We start from the raw sequence: 13,912 nt of genomic DNA on the forward strand, positions 1-13,912 counted from the left end.
GCCTCGGGGCTGCCAGGGCTGTGGGGCATGCCAGGATCCATCCCCGCTGCCTCCAGGCTTCTGGGGCCATGGGACATACACAGGGTCCAGCCCCACTGCCTCAGGGCTACCAGAGCCATGGGGCATGCCAGGGCCCATCACTGAAGCTGACGGGGCCATGGGTCATGCCGGGGCCCATCACCACTGCCTCAGGGGTACTAGAGCCATGGGGCATGCTGGGGCCCATCACCACTGCCTTGGGGCTGCCGGGGTCATGAGACATGCTGGGGTCCATCACCACTGCCTGGGGGCTTGCTGGGGGCTACAGACGGGGTCCCCGCCACCACGAGATGGCGCAGACTGGCTGCCACGGTGACAAAAGAGCCCGAACCCAGCCTTGGACGCTGCACGCCACCCATGGGTGCTACGGTGCCCCGGCGAGTGGGACCTCTGTGCCAGGGCCACCGCAGTGGGGCGTCCCAGCACTGCTGGTGATGACAATGCCACGGGTGGCCTGGAGGGGTGTCCCCACCATCTGGTCCATGTCCTCATGGTGGCCATCACCCCGTGGCACCCTGGCACCGGCTGGGCTGCTCCCCTGCACCCCAGAGAGTGCCGCGGTGCCACACTCACACCATGCAGCACAGCTGGGCCTTCGCCCTCCCGGCAGGGCCGTGGCAGCCACTCCCAGCCTCCCAGCCAGAATTTTGGGAGCGAAAAAAAAGGGAAAACCACAGCAACCGGGCACAGCCCTGCCCAGCACCCGAGCGCAGCTATTTTTAGTGCCAGGGTTGATTGAAATTCATGGAGGAAAGGGGCAGGGGGAGCGCAGTGACGGCGGCGGCTGTCACCGGTTATGAGTTGTGGCACTTGGTGCCGGTAACGTGTTCAGCTCCGAATGGCATGCGGGCAGCACCGACACACGGGGTGCGGTGAGGCTGGGGTGCAGGAGGCCGGGCGGGCAATGGGGTGCTGGGGGTGGGGGGCAGGAAGAAGTTTGGGGGGGATCCCAGCTCCCTGCACCCAGCTGGGGGTGGGAGAAGGGGCTCAGCAGGAGATCCCGGGCCGGGGGGCCCACTGGGGCTCTGCGCCTGGGGGAGACCCGGGGGCATCCCCCAGATGGGGCACACGGTGGCTATTGGGGATCCCAGGGAGCACCCCGGTGTCAGTCTGTGCCATGCTGGGGGGGCCCTGGTGCTGGTGCAGTGCACTGGTGCCAGTGCCAGTGCTGGTGCCAGTGCGGTGCAAGTGTGGTGTGGTGCAGTGAAATGCCGGTCCCGGTCCCGGTACGATGCCGGTGAGGTGCAATTCCAGTCCTGGTCCTAGTCCTGGTGTGGTGGGGTGCCGGTGCATTGCAATGCCGGTGCCGGTGCGGTGCCGGTGCAGTGCCGGTGCGGTGCAATGCTGGTCTCGCTCCCATTCCCGGTCTCGGTACAATGCCAGTGTGGTGGAATCCCGGTCCTGCTCCCTGTCCCGCTGTGGTGATGGTGCAGTGCTGTGCCGTGCCGGTCCTGATCCCGCTCCCGGTCCCGGTGCGGTGTGATGGGGTGTCAGTGCGGTGCAATGCCGGTGCTTTACCGGTGCGGTGCGGTGCCGGTGGGGTGCAATGTTGCTCCGGTCCCGCTGCGGTCCCCGTGCGGTGCCGGTCCCGGTGCAGGTGCGGTGCCGGTCCCGGTGCAGGTGCGGTGCGGTGCGGGTGCGGTGCCGGTGCATTCCTCCCCCTAGGGGTCGGTGTGCCGCGGCGCGGGAGGCGGTGCGGGAGGCGGCGCGCTCCTGCGCACGGGCCGGGGCGGCCGGGGCACGGCGGCGGCGGCGGCAGCGGCAGCGGGAGCTGGCACCGGCACCGGCACCGCCACGGGCCCGGGTGAGTGCGGCCGGGGCGGGGGGCGGCGGGAGACCCGGCCCCGCGGGGGATGCGGCGGAGCGGGCCGGGCGGGAGGGAGGGCTGCGGTGGGGAGGGGGCGGCGGAGCCCGGGCCGGGGGGAGCGCTGCCGGTGCTGCCGGTCCCGGCCCCGAGGTGTGTGTCGTCGTCCCCCTGCCCGCTTGTCCCGGCAGCACGGCGGGCTGGACCCCACCCCCCCCCGCCTCCACCGGGCAGCCCCGGAGGCCACCCCCGCCCCGGACGGGAAGTTCCCCCCCGACTCCCAGGGCAGCCCCGGACCCCTCCGGGCCGGTCTGAGCTGCCCCGGTGCCGGGATGGGGCAGGGGACGCGGTGTCCCTGGGGTCACCCCCGCCTGGGGTGCTCCATGCTCCCGGGGGTCCCCGGGGTGTCCCCTCCCTCGCTGAACCCTGCCACATGCCGGGGCTGCCCCTGTCCCCCGGCCCGGAGCTGCGGGGGCCCGGGGCGGGGTGAGGAGACCCCCCCCGGGGGTGCTTACGGCTTCTACCAGCACCCATCCCTCTTCCCTGTCAGCAGGGTAACGCTGTGTCCCCAAGTGCCCCCAGGGATGCCCCTGTGCCCCTCAGTGCCCCCAGGGACACCCCTATGTCCCCAGTTGGACAAACTGCCCCCAGACAAGACCCTCCGTGAGCCCCACCTCTGCCCCCTCCAAGGTCTGATCCCCCGTTCAGGGTGACTGTTTGGGGGGCTTATGTCCCCTCCCTGCCCCATGGGGCTGGGGGCCACGGCCAGGAGCCCCCTGAGCTGCTCCGTTACCCACCCTGAACACCCCCAGCCCCAGATGGAGCAGGGGCCGGGGAGCGAGTGGGGTAGCCTGGCAGTGTCACTGGCCAGGGTGGGTGCTGGGGGGCAACCCCAGGGTGGGTGCTGGCCAGGATGGGTGCTGGGGGGAGGGGGGGACAGCCCCAGGGTGGGGGCTCTGGCTCCAGGCCAGGGGAAGGACATCTCACAACAAGGACATGGCCATGGAGCAGCCCCCCAGGGCAGGCCAGAGCGTGGGTGCACAGGGGTGGGTCCCCATGAGCATCCTGGTGTCCCTGTAACCCTCTCGCTGCACTGGCCACCGCGATCGGCTGTGGATGTGTCACCCCAAAGGGATGGCACCGTATACTGCGGGGGGACAAGTGTGCTCCAAGGCAGCTGCCTAGAGGTGCAGGTGTCCGCCTGGCAGGGAAGGGGTTAATGCCACAGGGGGGTTTCGGGGTGCCGGGGTGTCCCCAGCCAGGTACACCCAGGCTGCTCCTCGCACCGGTGACCTCACGCCACTGCCATAGCAACGGCTCATGAAGTCACCGGGTGCCGAGAGCGAGCGGGGCGGCCGCCTCGAGCGTGGGGTGATGGGATGGGAGCGTGGGAGGCTGCCGAGCGCCGGCCCCCCCCGGCTCTCACTGCGCCCCCTCCCTCCCCCACCCCCCACTTCCCCGGCTATCCCCCCCAGAATGAGCTGTGCCCCCGCCAGCGCCGACGCCTCCGCCTGACCCCCGCCCTGCCCCTGCCACCATGCTCATCAAGGAGTACCGCATCTGCATGCCGCTCACCACCGAGGAGGTGAGTGGGGGGCAGCGGGGGGCTGCCTCTGCAGCTGGGAAAGGGGGGTGTCACTTGGAAGAGGGGTGCGGAGGCAGCAGGGAGCCCCGAGCCCCTGGACACGGGTGCTCGGCTGCAGGGACCCACCGATGGAGGGGGCGGTGGGTGGGTATCCCGTACCCCCAGCAGCGAGGTGCCAGCCTGGAGAGGGGCTGGGGGACACCATGACCCCCTTTGCCATCCTGGCTTGTGGCAGGGACTCTCTGCCCTGGCTGAGCCACCGAGGTGTGCTTTGGCCATGGCTGTTGGGTTCGGGATGCTCCATGCGAGCCCGGAGCCGTGGTTTGGGGCGCAGGTGTGGGCACAGCCCATCCCTGGGCACGGTGACCTTGGGGAGCCTGACGGCAGCACCGCTCAGAGGCAGCCCGGCCCCGGGACCACGGGATGAGCCAGCGGGTGAAGGGCACGGGGGGTTTGGGTGGCTGCGAGAGCCGGTGCTGGAGGGGAGCAGGGGCTCAATCCCTGCTCCATCAGGGAGCCCAAATCCCCGTCGGCGAACAGCGGCCATAGCAGCATCCCCAGCCAAAGGTCCCTGGTGAGCTCCCGGTGCCGCCGGGGCCGCTTCGGGGAGCCGTGGTAGAGGTGCCCTCCCCGGGCACCGGTTTTGTGTTCACATCCGGGGAAGGTTTCCAGTTAGGCAGTTTCCAGTTAGTTATCTCCTTCTTGGAGAGGTGATAAGATCAGGCTGGCGGTTAGGGTGATGGATGGGATCTTCCGCGGCACAATAAAACACATATTGCGCAGCCGCATCATCAAATACACATATATCTTCATACATATCTATATGTATCTATCTGCATATACGGTTTTGCCTCGCATCCCGGGTTGCTCGCTGAGCAAAAAGCCTCCGGGCAAAGCACTCGGACACCGGGAAAGAGCGGGGAGGGGAGGATCCGTCCCTTGCCTGGCCGCTGGAGCAGCTCGGGGACAGAGGGGTTGAAACAGGGTGCCCCAGGAGACCCCTGCTTGGGGTCCATCACCTCTTTGCTCCGTGCCTCAGTTTCCCCTCTCGGCGGCGTGGCTGGAAACCCATTGTCTGCCGGTGAGGGAGGGGGGCAGCAGGGCTGAGGTGGGCGCTGTGGTTGCAGTACCGCGTGGGGCAGCTCTACACCATCAGCAAGCACAGCCACCAGGAGAGCGAGAAGGGCGAGGGCGTGGAGGTGGTGAAGAACGAGCCCCACGAGGACCCCGTCCACGGCCCCGGCCAGTTCACCGAGAAGCGCGTCCACCTCTCCAGGTAAGGTTGTGGCTCCGGCGAGGGGGGCTGGGTGCCGAGGGGACCCCCCACCCCCAGCTCCGTGGGGCAGGGCGGGGGGTGGGCAAGCATCCCTCCCTCCAAAACACCCCCTGGGAACATCCTGCCTGGGTCTTCAACACCCTGCGGCGTGGCTGCACCCATCCCCCAGGCTGCGTCCATCTCCCCGGGGTGCACCCAGCTTTGGGGGCTGTACCTGTCTCTTAGGGTCCACCCGTCTCCTGGGGTGCACTTATTTTGGGGGACTGCACCCATCTCCCAGGCTGCACTCTTCTTCAGGGGGTGCCCCCAGCTTTGGGGGCTGCACCCAGCTTTGGGGGCTATACCTATCTTTTGGGGTGCACCCATCTCCTGGGGTGCAGTTATTTTGGGGGGCTGCACCCATCTCCCAGGGTGAACCCATCTAAGGGGGCTGCACCCATCTTTGGGGGCTGTCTCACAGGGTGCACGCATCTTCCTAGGGGTGCAGCCCTCTCCAGGGGTTGCGCTCATCTCCTGGGGCGCACTTGTCTTGGGGGACTGCACCCATCTCTGGGGGGTGCAGCCATCTCCCAGGGTGAACCCATCTTTGGGGGCTGTCTCCCAGGGTGAACCCATCTTCAGAGGCTGCACCCATCTTTAGGGGCTGCACCCATATTTGGGGGTATCTCGCAGACATGCCCCCATCTTTGGGGGCTGTCTCCCAGGGTGTACCCATCTTCCAAGGGGTGCAGCCCTCTCCGGGGGCTGCACCCATTTCCTGGGGTGCTCTTCTTTTGGGGGGCTTCCCCCATCTTTGGGGGCTGTCTCCCAGGGTCCACCCATTTTCCTAGGGGTGCAGCCCTCTCCTGGGCTGCACCCATCTCCTGGGGTGCACTTATTTTGAGGGGCTGCACCCATCTTCTGGGTTCGTCTCCCAGGGTGTACCCATCTTCCAAGGGCTGCAGCCCTCTCCTGGGGTGCCCCCATCTCCTGGGGTGCCCCCATCTTGCAGACTTGCCCCCCTCACCTGCTGGGCACCCATCGCCAGGTACCGTTGGGTGCCTCCGCTGCGCTTTTGGGATGCCTGGGCTCCTGCTCTGCCTGTCCCTGGGGGTGTCCCCGCGTCCCCTCGCGCAGCCCCGGGTGCCCATAGGGTGGCCGCTGGCCCCCAGCACTGCTGTCCCCATGTCCCCGCTGCCGGCTGCGGCACGACGCGGCGCGGGAGTCGCTGGCGTGAGACGGGCTATTTTTAGCTGCGGCGCTCACGATTCCCCTCTCGGGGATGGTATTTATAACGCCTGCAAATTAATCCAAACCCACCTCCCGGCTCCTCTGGGGGCCCGATCCTGCCCTGGGAGCGTGGGCAGCCACGGGGTGCTGGGGCAGGGTGGGCAGGGGGTTCTGGGGCCAATGGGGGCACCCTGGGGTCTTGGCCCTGGGCAGGTGGGAGGGGTTCCTGGGAAGGGAAGAGGGGTCCCTGGGGGGGTGTAGGGGTGCCTGGGGAGGAGGTGGGGGTCCTGGGGAGGTGACATGGATCCCCGGGGGGTCCTGAGGTGCAGGTCATGGTGCTTGGGTGTGCCCCAAGGTGATGGTCCTGGGGAGGTGGCAGGGGTCCTGGGGGGGTGCCGGGGTGCAGATGATGGTCATCGGAAAGTGGCAGATGTCCTTGGGGGGGTGCTGGGGTGCAGATGAAGGTCCTATGGAGGTGGCAGGGGTCCCTGGGAGGGTCCTGGGGTGCAGATGAGGGTCCTGGGGAGGTGGCAGGTGTCCTTGGGGGGGGGGTCTGGGGTGCAGATGGAGGTCCTGGGGAGGTGGCAGGAGTCCTTCAGGTGATGCTGGGGTGCAGGTGGGTCCTGGGGAGGTGGGCAGGGTCCCTGGGGGGTGCTGGAGTGCAGATGATGGTCCTGGGGAGGTCGCAGAGGTCCTTGGAGGGGGGTCCTGGGGTGCAGATGAGGGTCCTGGGGAGGTGGCAGGGGTCCCTGGGCAGGGGGGTGCTGGGGTGCAGGTGATGGACCTTGGGAGGTGGCAGGATTTCCTGGGGGGTGCTGGGGTGCAGATGAGGGTGCATGGAGGGGTGTTGGGGTGGAGGTGGTGGTCCTGGGGAGCAGGTGGGGGTCCCTGGGGAGGGGCCAGGACTGTGCTGTGGGGAGCTGCATTCAGTGGAGCAGGGCTGGGTGGCACTGGGCAGGGCTGTGCCCGCTGGCCATATCCTGCCCTGAGCAGAGCCCCCCCCTCGCCCCCGCCGCTGATCCCCCCGCAGCAAACTGCCGAGCTGGGCACGGGCGGTAACCCCCCGCATCTTCTACGTCACGGAGAAAGCCTGGAACTACTACCCCTACACCATCACTGGTGAGCACGGGGCAGGGCGTGGGGATGGGCACCACCGGGCACCCTGCCCCTCTCCGACGGTGGCCACGGGCTACCAGGAGAGCCCGGCCATGGCCACTTTCCCGATCTCACTGCTCCCTCTCTCCCCACGTGATGCCACCCGGCGATGCCACCCTGTGATGCTGACGTGCCCCGGTGTCCCTGCAGAGTACACGGTAAGGAGGTGGCATGGGGGGATCTGGCCCCTTCCCCAGCACCTGGCATGGCCAGGGAGGGGGCAGTGTGTGGGGGGTCCCTCAGGGTGGGTGTCCTTGGGGCTGAGGGGGTCCCTTGGGGTTGGTGGTCCGTCAGGGTGGGGGTCCCTTGGGGCTAGACATCCCCTGGGGCAGGCATCCCTTGGGGCTAGGTCTCCTCAGGGTGGGTGTCCCTTGGGGTGGGGGTCCCTAGGGGTAGGTGTCCTTGGCGGTGGGCATCCCTGGGGGTGGGCATCCCTGGTGTTTGGGTGTCTCCTGGAGGTGGGTGTCCCTTGAGGATGGGTATCCCTTAGGGTGGGTGTCCTCAGGGCTGGACATTCCTCAGGGCTGGGCATCCTTGGGGGTGGGTGTCCCTTTGGGGCGGGTGTCCATCAGGATGGGCATCCTGGGGAGTGAGCGTCCCTCGGGACAGGCATCCCTTGGTGCCAGCTGATGCCCGCTCCCCACAGTGCTCCTTCCTGCCCAAGTTCTCCATCTACATCGAGACCAAGTACGAGGACAACTGCGGGGACAGTGAGAACGTGAGTCTGCGCCGCAGCTGAGACCTGGCAAACTCATCGCAGGGGACACATACACACACGCGCGCGCGGCCGGCACCTCTCACCCTCCCTTCTCTCCCCAGATCTTCTGCAGCGATAAAATCCTGGGCGACCACGAGGTCTCCTTCCTGGACATCGCCTTCGACGAGATCCCCGAGCGTTACTACCGCAGCCTGGAGGTAGCACGGGTGGGGATGGGGGAAGCTCCTGGGGGCCACCCCCTTGTCTCTCATCCCCGGCGGGGGCAGGGGGGGGCGCTCACGGTTCTGCTCTGCCCCCCCCCATCTCTCCCAGGACCCCCGTTTCTTTAGCTCGGCCAAGACGGGCCGGGGGCCACTGCGGGAGGGCTGGCGCCAGCACACCAAGCCCATCATGTGCTCCTACAAACTGGTGAGCGTCAAGTTCGAGGTGTGGGGGCTGCAGACGCGCGTGGAGCAGTTCATCCACAAGGTGAGGGGGGGCGGGTCCAGGCCCGGGGATGTGGGGGGGAACGACACATGGGGACATTTTTGTGGGGGGGGGGGGAGCAGTGACAAGGTGCTGACCCCCCGCGGTGCGTCGCAGGTGATCCGGGACATCCTGCTGATCGGGCACCGGCAGGCTTTCGCCTGGGTGGACGAGTGGTGTGGTGAGTGTGCGGGGGGGGGACGGACGCACACGGTCCCCCAGGGTGGCCCTGGACCCCCAGGGTGGCCCTGGACCCCCAGATTGGGAGGGGGCTGTGGATTTAACCGCCCATGCCGCTAACCCCACGGGCAACCTGCTGCCTGCCCTGCCCCTGCCCACACTCCTGCCTGCGCCCCCCCCCGGTCCCGCCCTGCCCTGCACGCTGCCTGCATGGGGAAGGCTTGGCCGAAGCATGGCGGGGAGGGAGGGGAGCCCCTGCCTGCGCTGCCTGTGCTGCCTGCACCCCGGCTCCGGCAGGGAGACACACTGGCAGGCGGCTGCTGCATGCTGGCATGGGACGCGGGGGACACACACACGGGAGCTCTGGGTGCCAGCAGCGGGGACGGAGCAGGGGTGGGGGGCCGTCCCGGTGAGCGGCTCTCTGCCTTCCAGACATGTCCCTGGAAGAGGTGCGGGCCTTCGAGACTCAGATGCAAGTGGCCACAAACCAAAAGCTGGGGAGCCAGCACCCCTAACCCCCCCGCTGCCTGCAGGGGGACGCACACGTAGGCAGGGGAGGCTGGGGGGGGGGGGGGCTTGTGCACGGTGCCCGCCGAGCCCTCCCCCCTGCACCCCTTGCCCCTCTGCCCTCCCCGTGCATCCCCTGCCTGCCGCTGCCTGCGCGCCCCTTCCCCATGCCGGGGCTGGGGGGCTGGCTGCACTGCCCAGTGTCCCCCTCCCTGCCTGTCCCCTTGTCCCCAGCCCCTGTCCCCTTCCCGGCAACCAGCTCGCGGCAGGGGGGGAAAGCTGGTGCCCGGGGTGCAGGCTGCCCCGGGATGATGGGGTGCAGGATGCGTCGGTGCCGAGCAGCCCCAAGCCCGGCTGTGCTCGGCAGGGATGACGATGGAGGAGGTGCGGCGCTACGAGCGGGAGACGCAGGAGGCCACCAACGAGCTCATCGGCCTGGTGGCACCCACCATCTCTGTCAGCGAGGTGGGGCAGCCCACGACCACGCACTCGGCCCCCGCCAGCGCCCCCTCCACCCCCCTCAGCGACGAAGCCCCCGATTTCCTCGCTCCCCCCAAGACTCGCCCCCGCAAGAAGTCGGCGCCGGAGACCCTGACGCTGCCCGCGCTGCGGGAACGCGCTGGCGCCGAGTGACGCCAGCAGTGCCGTACCGTGCCACCTCCCCGGCCGGACCGTGCCAGCCCTGCCGCCTGCCATGGCCCCTCCGACAGGCGCCGACCCCAGGGAGGGACCCACCACTGGGGCGCGGGGAGCCCCGGGGGGTGTCCCCAAGCTACCGCAGGTGCCCACACAGGACATTGCCACCATCGCCATGCTGGACCACCTGGCTGCGCAGGGATGGGACGCCAGGCTGGCACTGGGCGATGCCACAGGCACTGGGTCGCTCAGCGCCGCCTGCCCTGGTTGCTGCAGGGGCTGGCGAGTAGTGGGGCTGTGGCAACCAGTGCCCAGGTGCCGGTGCCGGTGCTGAGCTCGGCGGGGCTCGGTGAGCGATGCTGGAGCACCACCCTGCAGGGTAGGCACCAGCGCAGGGGCACAGCGCGTGTGACAGTGACAGCTGGGTGCCCGGGTGGGGGGTCACCGCAGGACCCTGGGGCCACGCAGCCCTGTGCACGGCAGGTCCTGCAGTGGTGGGGTCCCCTTTGCCATCCTTTGGGGGGGCCCTGGCTGCCCCAGGGGGGCTGGGGCAGGCTCAGCTCTCTGTTTTCTTTGGGAAAACAAAGGCCTTTTCAGAAATAAAAGCTCGAGACACGGCGGCTGGCTGCTGGCGGTGGTTTATTTGGCTCTGTGAAGGGAGGCCGTGGCTGTTGCCATCCGTGTGCTGGGGTGCTGCGTCCCCGGGATGTGTCCGGTGAGGGATGGCTGGATCGCTGATCCCAGGATGCGGAGACAGGGTCCTGGGACAGGGCAGCGAGGGGCTGGGGGTCGGGTGGGCAGGGCAGGTGGGACGGCACTGCCTGCACGGGGTCAGCCCAGCTCTGGGGCGATGCCCCCAGCTGCACCGGTGGCACTGGGCTCCCCTCCCTGCCAACTGTCATCGTCCCCCAGCTCCTCGGCACCCGGCACGGCCGATGCCGCCGGCCCCAGGAGGGCGATGTAGTAGGAGCTGCAGTAGACAGGTGCCTTGTTGGGGCTGGAGTAGACTTGCTCGGGCCGGAGCGAGGCGAACGGGTTGGTGGCGTAGCCCATGATGTGCGTCTCGAGCTCCACCAGGATCTGCAGGGAGGACTTCAGCTCCTGCTCGCTGCCGGGAGAAGGGGAGGACGGGCCCCGTTACCGACCGGCTGTGCTGGCACACCGGGGACAGCAGGGCCGTGCTCACCTGTAGACAGTGAAGAGGACGGGCAGGCGGTAGTCCCGCAGCAGCAGCAGGGTGGGCAGCCAGCCGGCCAGCAGGTCCGGGCAGGCGTGGAAACCTGTGGGGAGATGGCGGTGAGGGTCCTGCTCCCCTCCCATCCCACCCCGGGCCCGGGGAAAGCTGGCTCTAACAGCACCCGCTCTGTGCCGGAGACCCCGGTGACACCGGCAGTAGGGATCAGCAGCAAGGTGAGTCCCAGCTCCTGGACAGCACGGGGGGCATCCCCCCCGGCTCTGGGTCCTGGGCTGAGCCACCATGCTGAGACCTGGAGCAGGCAGGGATACCCTTGGGTGCCACCTGCACCCACTGAGCATCTGGGGTAGACGTGGCAGCTGAGCCCCAGGGGGTCACCCTGGCTGCTCCAGCAGCGTGGGATGGCCCATTGCAGCTTGGTGCGCGGCCATGACAAGACCCAGGCACAGCCCAAGCCACCAGCGGTGCTGGGACATTCGGGGTCTGCCCTGTACCCTGCTGGGGACATCCCTCTCTGGGCAGTGAGGGTCCGGGCCCCTCCGCAGCACGGGGACTCACCTGGGTGAAATCCCACCACCAGGTCGGGGCGGGCGGCCAACTTGGTCTCCACGTGGCTTTCCCAGAAGTCATGGTAGAGCCCCTTGTAGCTGCTGAGGTAGACCCTTCCCCGGGGCGCCGGGGTGGCCAGGGGTGGCCTCATGATGGCTCCATCGACCACGTCCACCCCCACCATCACCACCTCCATGCCCCAGTGTCCCGGGAACATCCGTGTCAACTCGTCGTAGTCCGTCAGCCGGGTATTGAGGGTCTCGACGTGGGACGCTCCCACCACATGCACGGTGAGGACCTTGGCGAAGGGGTCGATGCCGAAAAGCCGCAGCCCCAAGCCGATGGTGAGTGGCCGCGAGTGGAAGTCGGTGACCAGCCGCCGGATGGATTCGCGCAGCTCCCCGTCCTCTGGCCGGGGCTTCCCAGCGTTGGCCCAGAGAAGGGTCATGTACCGCCCGGCCAGGATGGTGTCCAGCTTCTCCTTTAGCTGCCCCTGCATGGAGAACCAGTCCTCCCAGCCCTCCACATCCCGGGCGGGTTTTGTCCAGGTCTCCGTGGGGAAGGGGATGTCTCCTGGGGGGGTAGGAAGACACGTTGGAGGTTGCAGTGATGGCCCAGCAGCCCAGGCTGCCCTTCCCACCTGGGCTGTGCGGGGGCTAGACCCAGCCAGGGGGGCTGGAGCTGGGAGGTGGAATCCCACATCCCTCCATGCTCAAGGTGGGGGGGGTCAGGCAGGCTTAGGGGGACACACACAGGGTGGGAGCGGTGTCTCCTGCCCCACCTGTGAAGATGAGCCACTCCACCAACCGATCCAGGGCCACCAGCTTCAGCTTCTTGCAGAACTTCTTGTGCAGCGGCCAGTTGGCACGCTGGCACGCCACGCCGCAGTAGTACACGTTCTGGCACCTGGGGAGAGAGGCAGCATGCCCAGCCACGGCGGGGGGTGGGGGCAGGATTCAGCCCCCCAAGCGTGGCTCCCTGCCACCCCCATCCCTGTTTTGGGGGGGAGGTGGAGGTGGGTGTCAGGGCCAGACGCCCCCAGTTTCACCCCGGCCACCGGGCTGGAAGCGAGGGGATGGATCCAGCCCCGTGCCACCAGACCACCTTCCCCCCCACCATACCTCTTGCATCGCCGGAGGCTTTTGGGGTCAGGGAGAGCATCGGGGAGCTTCTTGCACTCAGCGCAAAACTTGAAGGTGTCTTCCATCTTCTGGAACATGTCAAAGTAAGTCCGGATGCCGAAATCACTGCTGCTCTTCCTCCCATCCATGGCAGACCTGCAGACGGTGGCAGAGGTGAGCTCCAGCCCGCGCTGCTCTGCCATCGTGGCGGGGCTGATGTCCTCCTTCCAAGGATTTTTAGCTCCAGCCAAGAGCATCCTGGCCCGGGCTGGGTGGGGACGGGGAGCCGGGGAATGGGCTGGTGGAGGGGTGCAGCCAGGACCCCCCTCAGAGCACCCAGCGTGAGCTGGGAGGGTGGGATGAGCCAGGGGAGATGCTCCAGCGGGCAGGGGGGGACACAGGATGCTCCATCCAGGGCAAAAAACACACACTCATGGGTGCTCACTCACTTGTAGTCCTCGTAGCTCTTCATGTTGAGCTTCTGGAGGATGACGTGGGATAGTCCCGGCACGTTGCGGTCCATGGCCTGGAAGCCCAGCGAGTCCACGTCGGGTCCTCTCACCTCCGGCTGCTCCACGGGCTTCTTAGGGCGGCCGGTTTTGGGGGCAGCTCCTGTGTTTTGCTGGGCCACAGCGCCTGGGGGAGAGAGGGCTGAAGGCGAGGGGGCCGGTTCGTGGGTCCCCGGTTGGTGCCGGGGTCCCCCCCGCCGCCCCCCCCCGCCCCCGCGTCGCCTCCCGCCTGCCATCCCGCTGGTTGTCCCTGTCCACGCCGGAGGGGAGGACGGAGGATCCGGGTGACGGTGGGCCGCCCCGGCAGCACGTCTCGCTGGTGGGGAGGGAGGGCTGGGCTCAAATGTCAGCCCCAAGCAGACAGCGGCCAAGGCCCCACGGGAATCGGATAGCGGAGCTATTCTGGTCATCCCCTCCCAGGGAAAAGGCCAACCCGTGCTGGGGGGAGTCTGGCACCCGCCCCCAAAGCCACTGGTGGCAGTGGGGGTCCCCCAAACCCCCTTCTGCCATGGAGCTGCCCCCCCATGGCACCCTAGGGCAATCAGGGCTGGCTGCCCCGCATTCCCAGGACCCTGCCCCACGCCTCTCCCCTCTCTCCCTGTGGGGCCTGTGGACCCCCACCCTGAGGCCCGCACCCCGCTCCGGCTTGTGGGGACCCCCCCCCACACACCTCAGGGCCCTCAGCGGGGTGTGGGCGAGCGACTGGGTGGGCACTGCGGCCTCTGCCAGGAAGGGCTGGGGGCCCGGAGTGGGGCAGGGGCAGCAGCCAGGCTCCCCAGGGGCACACCAGGCTGCAGGGGCGCCATGTCCTGCCCTGCAGCCCCTCCACACCTGAGGCGGGTGGGTTCGGGGGGGACCCCCCCCCAGCCCCACGGGACGCCCCACAAGAAGGGGCCTGGTAAGGCCTGCCCACACCCGTCATGGCGGCGGTGGCATCACGCACGGACACGCCCCCAAAGCACGT

General features: G+C 68.4%; 2 protein-coding genes across 3 annotated transcripts; one reads left to right on the plus strand and one right to left on the minus strand.

Annotated features, from left to right (window-relative positions):
- The first annotated feature begins 1,718 nt into the window (after positions 1–1,718).
- Positions 1,719–10,192, plus strand: LOC141747577 (cytoplasmic phosphatidylinositol transfer protein 1-like). The gene is made up of 10 exons (XM_074598055.1): positions 1,719–1,843; positions 3,319–3,428; positions 4,556–4,704; positions 6,944–7,032; positions 7,219–7,226; positions 7,715–7,786; positions 7,888–7,983; positions 8,099–8,254; positions 8,369–8,432; positions 9,306–10,192. Exons 2-10 carry the CDS (start codon positions 3,381–3,383, stop codon positions 9,569–9,571), a joined length of 948 nt encoding a protein of 315 aa, XP_074454156.1. The 5' UTR covers positions 1,719–1,843; positions 3,319–3,380; the 3' UTR covers positions 9,572–10,192.
- A 4-nt stretch (positions 10,193–10,196) lies between these two features.
- On the minus strand, positions 10,197–13,870 carry MSS51 (MSS51 mitochondrial translational activator). Of its 2 annotated transcripts, XM_074598045.1 has the most exons (7): positions 13,619–13,870; positions 12,889–13,075; positions 12,440–12,595; positions 12,100–12,224; positions 11,328–11,891; positions 10,761–10,854; positions 10,197–10,682 (listed from the first exon to the last, which is right to left on the minus strand). In XM_074598045.1, the coding sequence occupies exons 2-7, from the start codon at positions 12,960–12,962 to the stop codon at positions 10,406–10,408; spliced, it is 1,290 nt and encodes a 429-aa protein (XP_074454146.1). In that variant the 5' UTR covers positions 12,963–13,075; positions 13,619–13,870; the 3' UTR covers positions 10,197–10,405. The 2 variants fall into 2 exon arrangements, with proteins under 2 accessions (XP_074454146.1, XP_074454145.1); XM_074598044.1 differs by lacking the exon at positions 13,619–13,870 and having other exon boundaries at positions 12,889–13,373.
- Between the last annotated feature and the right edge of the window lie 42 nt (positions 13,871–13,912).

The sequence above is a fragment of the Larus michahellis genome, chromosome 8 (genome assembly GCF_964199755.1).
Source record: "Larus michahellis chromosome 8, bLarMic1.1, whole genome shotgun sequence".
Taxonomy (NCBI): Eukaryota; Metazoa; Chordata; class Aves; order Charadriiformes; family Laridae; genus Larus; species Larus michahellis.